Source organism: Gavialis gangeticus, unplaced genomic scaffold (assembly GCF_001723915.1).
Source record: "Gavialis gangeticus isolate Ggan-Ray unplaced genomic scaffold, GavGan_comp1, whole genome shotgun sequence".
NCBI classification, from domain to species: Eukaryota; Metazoa; Chordata; order Crocodylia; family Gavialidae; genus Gavialis; species Gavialis gangeticus.
Genome location: NW_017728983.1, coordinates 3,545,761 through 3,554,613, shown reverse-complemented (window position 1 = coordinate 3,554,613; position 8,853 = coordinate 3,545,761). Strand labels below are relative to the sequence as shown.

The window sequence follows — 8,853 nt, the reverse complement described above, 5'->3', positions numbered from 1 at the left end:
AGTAAGCTTTTGGAGGACAGGCCAGTCTTGTATTCTGTCTAGGTTGTCCAGAACATACACATTCAAACTGCTCTTATCTAACGTATTTATTATCCGAAAAAGCTGGTGAACATAGTGAGTAGGAAAATTGGCAGATGACATTTTTAGGTTATTTAAGATGAAAAAAGATTGAGGGACTCCACAGGGACCTAGCAATACTAGACAAGTGGATAGCATTATAGTAGATGAAATTCAGTGTTGCCAAATGGAATGGGATGCTCACTGGAAAAAACAGTCTGAGTTGTTCATAGACATTACTTTATTCTAAATTAACTGCAATCCCTCAGGAAAAAAAGCTGAGAATCATTATGGATAACTCAATGAAATGTTTTGCTCACTTGCAGCTTTCAGCCAATATAAAAAAGTTTGGATTTTACAAAGAATGGGATAGAAAATGTTGAAATTATTCAAATACCATTAAGCAAATCAGTGTAAAACTGAGTTCCCTTCTTTGTTCCTAAGAGAGTAACTGTAATGACTGGTATTTGAAGACAGGGAAATATTGGATTTTGATTTAATCTCTCCTCAGTTATTTCATGGGGTTGTATTGAGTGGTTACAACTTTTACTTCTAAAGCATTTTTAAAACACGTGACAAAGACATTGATTTCTTATTATAGGATTTTGAAAACATATTACAAGTTGCATTGAGATAAATTATTCTTATTTATTACATAAAAACATATAAACTGAAATACTGGTTTTGTTGAAATCAACAGAAGCTCTGCATTAATATCAATCCTGGCCTGGAGAATATATTTTGTTCATATATTTTATGAAGTCTACTAGTTGGTGATTTCTTTTAATTCAATGGCCAACTGGGATCACTTGCAACATTTTCACTTGAGCTTTTGAAGTTTTCCCCACTTTCTTCAAATATTTCCCTAACTCAAACCTGAATAAAGACAAATCACCTGAATTAATAACTGCAAATTATTTTCTGCTTCATCATTAGTTTCCCTACCACAGTCAAGCCCAAGTACCTCCTAGATTGTTTGTTAGATAACCATTATTCTAAATTAATCACAAGCATCATTTGCTCCAGGAGGGGCGGGGGTAAGGGGGTAGGGAGGGGTGTTTTAATTAGAGTGTTTCCAACAGCTGCTGTAATTAAAGTGCCTGGAGCATCTCGTGTATCAACATCCCTGTGCTTCAAGGTGGCACTGGGGGCACTTTATATAAAGCTTTAGATAAAGCTCCTCTGCCAGCATTTTGAAGCATGGGGATGCTGATATGTGAGATGCAGGATGCTACTGGAGCATGGTAATTGCTATGCTTCAGCACAGGCGTAGGCAATGTTTTTTGGCCGGAGTGCTGAAAAACACCACAATATCTAGCTCGAAAGGTGCCAGAGTGCTGGCATGGCAGAAAAACAAGATGGGGGTAAGGTGTACATGGCAGGATGCCCTGCTTGTGCCCCTTAACCCCCACCCAAAGCCCCTGCCCCCCAGCCCTACTGCCCCTTGCCTCCCATCCAAAGCCCCTGCCTCACAGCCTGGGCTCTGTGGCTGCCAGCAGCTACTCCAGCTCTGGGTAGCTGTTGGAGCCCGGGCTGCTCCCACCAGGGCTTGCAGCATCCCGGCTGCCTGCTGGTAGCAGCCTGGGATCCCGGCTGGCAGCAGCTACCCAGAGCCGGGGTGGCTGCAGCCAGGAGGCTCCAAACAGCTGTGCCGTGGCGTGCCAAGCAAAATGGCCTCGCGTGCCACGCTTGGCACGCATGCCAGGGGTTGTTGACCCCCTACTCTAAACGAATTGAAACAGCGTCAAAATGAAACTGCCAGCAAAATTTTGCACAGCCCTAGAAGCTATGGATTAGATGTGATTCAACTAATTCTCCCACTGTTATTCCATCATGTGCCAAAGGGTGGGGGAAATCTGTGGAGTCTGTGAACTGAGGTGGAAAGTGGAAGATAGCTACTAAGGGGTCATAGCAACTAAAGGTGTATTGCAGTACTAAGGTGAGCGAAGAGCAAACCTACATGTGTTTTTAATACAATTCAGCACTTTCTTTTTGGATGCCTTGAACTGTTTGTGTTCTTTTACAACCAGTTCAATTCCCTGGCGTAGACAAGAAAGCAAAGTGGCAGGTGGAGGCAGAGGAGTGTTCGCCAGTGTTGCAGACAGTGACATCTTTTGTCTTGTGAGTAATTTCAAAGGATTTTGCAGAGAAAATTCATGCTGCAGTGTGTGATAACACTTAACATTTTCTTTCATCAGGTTTTCGTATCTTAATCCTTGAGAAATGGCTTGGCATTGCTTAAAGCATCATCAGAGAACAAAGGCAAAGCTGTTAATTAAGACGGTGCTGATTCTGGCAAGAAATGGCTGCTGGCTCACTGTTGCATTGTAAGGGAACTGAAGAGACTGTATCAACAAAATGGGATGGTACTGCTGAAAATAACTCCTGGAGGAAGTTTTCCTTGTTTCTAGTGCAGTTCTGTGCTCTGCTAAATGTCTTTTCCAGCATGGTTTCCTGTGTAACCCACATACACCCATGGATGTGTCCTCCAGCCCCAACTGGAAGGGAGTGGTGGCAGGTAGAGTGCTGCGAGAGGGATGTCGATACTAGAAAGCGGATCTCTCTCTTCTCTATAGAGATGGGCTCAGGCACATATGACTTAACTATATACAGTTTATTCACTTACACAGTACATAATGATTAATAAAGGATAAATACAATATTACTTAGGACTAAATGAGAAAGGTAAATAAAAAAGCCAAACAATATACCATGTCCATGGGGGATGATCCCTCCTCTAGGGGTTATTTCCCAACCACAATACCTATCCACGAAGCCCCCGGGACAGAGAGACAGGTAAGTCCCCTGTAGTTCAGGCCCCTGGATAAGTACCAGGTGGATGGAATGGCCCTTGCCTTGTGGGGGGGATCCCGCAAGTAGGGTGCCTCAGCAAAGGTGGAGTTACCACTTGTATGTACAACTTGCTATCAATTACAAAATACAAAGTGCAATACAACATACCCTACAAAATATAAGGCACAGCCTTCAGGGTGATATATCAAATTATCCCCTATAGGGTCAATTTCCCAGCAGGGGAGCCAGGGGCCCTTTCCCCAACCCTTAAGTGCCCCATGACCTGCCCAAAACAGTAAGAGGGACTCTTCTCCCTTCTAGTCAGCTGTGTAGGAGTAGCTTCCACCTTCAATCCTCCTGTGGGACCCTGCCCCTGAGGCATCCCTCTTAGGGACCCAGAGCCCCAGCAACTTATGGTCCCTTCCACAGCTCATCTGGCCGGTCCCAAAGAGAGGTTCCCTGGGCCTTCCTTCCTTGTCACCTCTGGATGTGCCTCCCCGGCATGGTGCCCTGACCCGAGCACCCAGGCCCTGCAGCGTCCCTTGCTCTGGCCTCCTGGCCTTCTATCGGGCTCTTCCATCGCCCTGTGCCCCGCTCTGGGGACCAAGGGGTCACTGCTCCACCGAGCTGCGATGTCGCGGGCTCCAGTCGTCCGGCCCCACACTGGGTGCAGCTTCCCTGAGCAGCCCTCAGCTGCTCTCTGGCCTCTCTCCGTGCACCAGCCCACGCACCGTGATGCCTGGCAGCCTGCCAGGGCTGCAGGTTTGAGCTGCCACTAGTCACTCCCAGAGCCTGAGCTTCATGTGCCGGTCCATGCACCATGATGCCTGGCAGCCTGCTGGGGGTGCAGGCTTGAGCCACTTTGCTGCGGCTCCCAAAGCCCCAGCTCCATGCGCCATGGAGTGGCTCCCAGGGCCGCTCCTCCAGCAACGTCTTCTGGAATCTGGGGCCTATTGCCCGCTGATGTTACTTTTCCCAGCTCCTCTCCTTTTGATTCCCTCACCGAGTCTGCTGTCAGCGTGCCCAGCACGCTCTTTTTTTAATGGACCGTGCTGCAGTCCACGATCTGGTTGGGGATCTCCTCTCCCCATCCCTTCAGGAAATGGGCAGTGGTTGCTTTCCCCAGCTTGGTGCTGACAGGTGGATTGGCTCCATCAATCAGAACTGAGGATTCTTGAGCTCCTGGATGCATTGGAGCTCCATCGGGTATGTCTGCCACACCTGTCTCCCAGGCTGTGACACTGCCTAAAGCCAAAAGGTTTTTTTTTATTGGAAAATTATCTTGAAAGGGAGCAGGAGAAACTTGATGGGGCTGTTGCACTATGTTTGCAAGTTCTTTCTCTTGGTGGGTGAGAAGTCTTGGATGGTCTTTGAAGGGACTGCGAGCTGTTAGCTTTGTGATATAGCTTCTTTGGTGGGGCAGCTGCGGCAAATGAAAGTGCACTTTGTTGTTCTCGGCCTTAATCTCTGTAAGTGGTATCAGTTTGGTGGTAGAGGTGAAAACAGGATGCTCTGTCTCTGGACTGAGAGTTTTGAATAAGGAGCTTATTTGCATGCGTATGATCACCTCTGTTCAAGGACTACTTTTTATTGAGCAAAACAGTTTGCATTAAGAGCTATCCATATTGCGTGTCTCTGATTTCTCCTCCAATAGGAAGCTGTCTTGCTAAGCCCTGATGTGTTCATTCTATGGCAGAGGGGTGATGATATAACCTGGGCATTGAGAGAGGGAATTAAGTTAATTTAGGCCTTGTTTGCATAAAAGGTTATGCCACATTAACTGAGAGAGTGTAAGCAGCCACGTTTCAATCTGTTTTTTGTTAAATGGAGGCAAATCCTGGTGTGTTCATTCTTACATAATTTACAAATGGTCTATGTTTATTTTTTTAAGGGCTTCATAACTGAATAGAGCTAAATTGATATAAGCCAGATGTAAACTAGTTTAAGGATGTCCACACATAGCTTTGGGCTGGTTTAACTAAATCTGTTTTAAAAATACAGTGTAAACTAGTGGTTGGTTTCATATGTAGGTTGGTCCTAAGTATGACAAGTAATTGGAGGAGCTTCTTTATTAGATTGACTAGCGGAGTGTTGCTTCAGAAAAGTGGTTATATGGGTATATCAGGAAAACTCCCTGTCCCCGAGACTGAAGATTTTGTATGAACATTAACAGATTCACATTTGTTTAGGCTCAACACTACAACATAATTAAATGTTTCTGAGCCTTGTTGCCACCCACTCCAGCATCCTTGCAAGCTGATTTGAAAATTATAGGGTTTAGGAACAGATAATAGGTTAATATTTGCAAAGCATTTTGTTATATAGTTGGATGGAGGCTCCCTGGGCTTGGTTGAGATGAGCCCATATCTTTACTCATACACCTGGGAAACCCTTTTCCCCATCATCAGCACCAGTCCCCTTTAGGAAACATAGGAAGTGACTTCAAAACCCAGCGGTATTTTTATCTAAGCAGTGCAAGCCCTCAGCCTGTGTCGAGGAGGCAGCACCCAGCGATAAGTTAGACCAGGTGTACATTTCCTTGTAGTAACACAAGATTCCCAAGGCCCAGCACCTGCATATATTGACTTTCTTACCTGGAGTCAGTAGCCCCAGCCTGGCCTCTCTATCCCCTTTGCTCAGTCAGTGATACCCACACACACTAAAATCCATTTAGGGCAGCGATCTGATTCCATTTACCTGGAATATCATCTTTATTACTGCTGGGTTAGATTGGACTTTCTGGTTCATTCCAGCAGATTTCTGGATTAAATCTTTTGGTTGCGGTTTCTGGCTCAGGTTGCCATCTCTGTCTGTCTCTCTTTGCAAACAAACTAAACTTCCCACATAGTGGTAGTGTCTTCTTTTATCCCTCCTTCATGGGCAGAGGACTAGCCTCACATCACCCAGGTCATCTGCAGGCAATCTCTCCTCTTGGTTTTGGAGTGACAACTGTTCTCAGTGAAATTCAGGTCCCCTGCAGATACTCAGCTTTGACTGGGAGTGATGCTCTTCCTCTTAGATGAAAGCCCCTAGGTCACATCCCACAATAGGTGGGCAGTCCAGCTGGAACTTAAAGAGTTTGGGTCCTCCTGTTTCTAATCAAACATAGATTTTGGGGAAAGGCCTCTGCCGCATCACACTGCCTATACAAATATATATGTATATATGTATAACATGCATGTTGCTATGATAGTTATTCAGGGAAAACAAAGAAGTTTCCTTTTTTTTAACAAAGATTTTGATGATTTTTCAATTTTTGTTCCTCAAAAAAGTTCCCTGAATCAAAAAGGTCATAATTACAGCCATGTAATAGTAAAAAGTAATATTAAACCATTTTCTTTTCACACTAAACAAGAAACTTTATTAAAATAAAAAATGCAATATTATTCCTGATGCCATTCTGTCTGCGAGCTTTGCTTTTGCAAGCCTTCATGCCTTGCTTCCTTTTTCAGATTTGAGGAGACTGTACTCTTAGCCTCAATATTAGCATTAATAACGTGCATATATTTTTAATAAAGAGTATTAGGTTTTAGATATTTCAGACAATACTATAGATGTTGGAAAAATGTCCAGTGGAAGTTTTTGACAAAACTCTGTAGGTTGTTTTGGTCAAAATTAATTTTTTTGAAGAAAACATTGTTGAAAAATATTAAACTGATATGCTCACAACTTACATGTTTCCATATTTACCCGTTTATCAGTACACTTCATATTTTCAAATCATTGGCATTTCTGAGGATAATCATACATGTTCTAAATTTGAACTGCGTTGCAATGTTAAGATTTGGTAAGATAAGAAACATATTATCTCTGGGGCAGATTGGACAGTGGGGCAACCACCTCTGGCGCAAATACTGACACTCGCTTCCCAATTCTCTTTCTGTGAACATTTGAGTGTGTAAACTGGATTGCTGAAATATTCCTGGAAAGCGAAGTAGAAGGTATCAACACAGACAAAGCAAATTCCCATAAAAATCAGACTGAGAATCCTCTGCAAATTATTTGTATTATTTGTTTAGCTGTTTTGGAGTTGTCTGAATTATGGGGAATATATTTTTGCAAAGCATATATAAACAATGTCTCAAGATGTCTTGTGCACATTTTTAAGTGTTTAGATTGTTTTGACATACAAAACAAAACCTGGAAACTTTTCAGTGCTTTTTATTTTGCGGGGTTTGTTTTTCCATTATCATTATTTTAATACTACACCAGTACGGTACCTAGAAGCCAAAATCAAAATCCTGGATGGGGAACCTATTGTGTGTGGCACCATACAAAAACAGAACAAAAGAACCCCAATGATTCCTGCTCCAAGAAATGCCTTTTTATCTGCCCCCACTCCTCTTTTCCTTCAATATTTCCTCCTTTGATCAAAAAGAGTAAAAATCCACCCAAGCTTTGCTGCCCATTGAGCCAGCATAGCTAAGGCACATAAGGGAGTGATGTAACTACTATCAAATCCAGCTGCCTTTGTCTTGCTAGTCTGAGTGACCAAGTAGCCATTTACAGCTAGATGAACTGGGGGAGCTTTCATCATATATACACAGCAGGGCTCAAGTACTTATCCTTAGAATCAAAGCAAGATACTGTACCCATGCTACTGTGGCATGTCTTCTTTACAGTGGGGGTTACAAGAGCTAAGTGAATCAGGAAAGAGTTAATAAGCTGCAGGGAACCTAATCAGGCCTGACCCAGGAAAGCTGTGCAGACTGGCCCTCAGGTGGGGTGTGACTGGGAGGGAGATTGGCTCTAGGTGAGCCTGGTAGGAAGGGCTTGTTACCCGTGTGGCTGCTACAGCTTGTCTGAGCTCAGATAGGATGGGAATGTTCGAATGGTTTGGTGCTCTGCAGATCCTGGGGAGGTAGAGGCACTGTGTTTACTGACTGAGCTCAGAAGAGGTGGAAAATATGATTTTTTTGGTGTTTGTTTCAGACTACAGGTATTCTGTCAGTTGTGCAGCTGTTACATGACCTGTCTAGTGAGTTAAGTCATTTCAACCTAGAAAGGGTCAGAGCCTGGGGAGGCTGGCTGAAAAACTTAGTGGGAACTGGTGGTAGAGGTACCGCTGTCTTCTAGCAAGGGGGAGTCCATTACTCCTAATTCTTCCCCTTCCCTACTGTACTTTGTCACTGAAAAAGTGGGAAAACCCCAAAATCAAAAAAATTCTTTTGGAGTTTGTTTTTAAATCTCACAATTTTGAAGATATGCAAAAAAAATGGTGACTAGTTTTAAAATGTATCTGTTGCTTAAGATATTCTCCCTCCACCTCTTGCAGGTGGAATGAAGTCAAAAGATCCCACCCAACCCAGGAGAAGCTGTGTGAGAGCACATGGACAGGCCAGCCCTCCAGGCTGCAAGGTAACCCCTGCTCACATATGGAGCATAATCATACTGGGAGTCTTGCTGTCACTCTTGCTGTGTCTTCCTGGGGTTGACTGGTGTAGAAGCTTTTAGCAGTCACAACTGGAGCAGGGTCCTTGTATGCCTCCAGATCCTAGAGAATCGTACCAGGTAGGCTGAGTGAGGGGGCTTTGCCAGGGTCAAGGGGATAACCAAGCTCACAGCAAAGCTACCATGGCCTACACCTGAGCTTTTTATCCCGTTTCTCCCTCTTTACGTATGGATTGAGATAAGAACTCCATGCCCTGTGTTTTGTTTCTCCATAGCCTTGGATTTCTCTCTCATACTGTAATTATATCCCCACTGCATGTGAGTTCCTATAGATATTGTAGCTTAGAGTATTATATAGGAGGAAGAGAATGTGGCTGAACTTCATTATGAGGCAGTTCTTCCAGTAACCTCAAATGATAAATTGCTTTCTTTTTGCACAGACCCTGATTTGCATGGCTACCCGATTACTTCGGGGCTTACAGCCATTTTCAGGCTTGTTCATTCCCCCCCCCCTTTCTAAATGCCACAAGCATGGTTAATACTAAAGGATAAGAGCATTATCAAATGCCACCCATCTGTCCACATCTTTAAAAAAAAAAAAAAAAAAAAAAA

The 8,853-nt window shown here is 43.8% G+C and overlaps 1 protein-coding gene across 3 annotated transcripts in view; it reads left to right on the top strand.

Annotated features, from left to right (window-relative positions):
- The first annotated feature begins 7,636 nt into the window (after positions 1-7,636).
- EPHB1 (EPH receptor B1) overlaps positions 7,637-8,853 on the top strand; it is a 463,546-nt gene continuing 462,329 nt past the window's right edge. The window contains exons 1-2 of one of the 3 annotated variants that reach the window (XM_019512868.1): positions 7,637-7,789; positions 8,126-8,208. In XM_019512868.1, the coding sequence (XP_019368413.1) occupies positions 7,758-7,789; positions 8,126-8,208 (115 nt within the window). In that variant the 5' untranslated portion in view covers positions 7,637-7,757. The remainder of the gene's footprint in view (positions 7,790-8,125; positions 8,209-8,853) is intronic. The other 2 variants (XM_019512860.1, XM_019512884.1) reach the window with 2 other exon arrangements.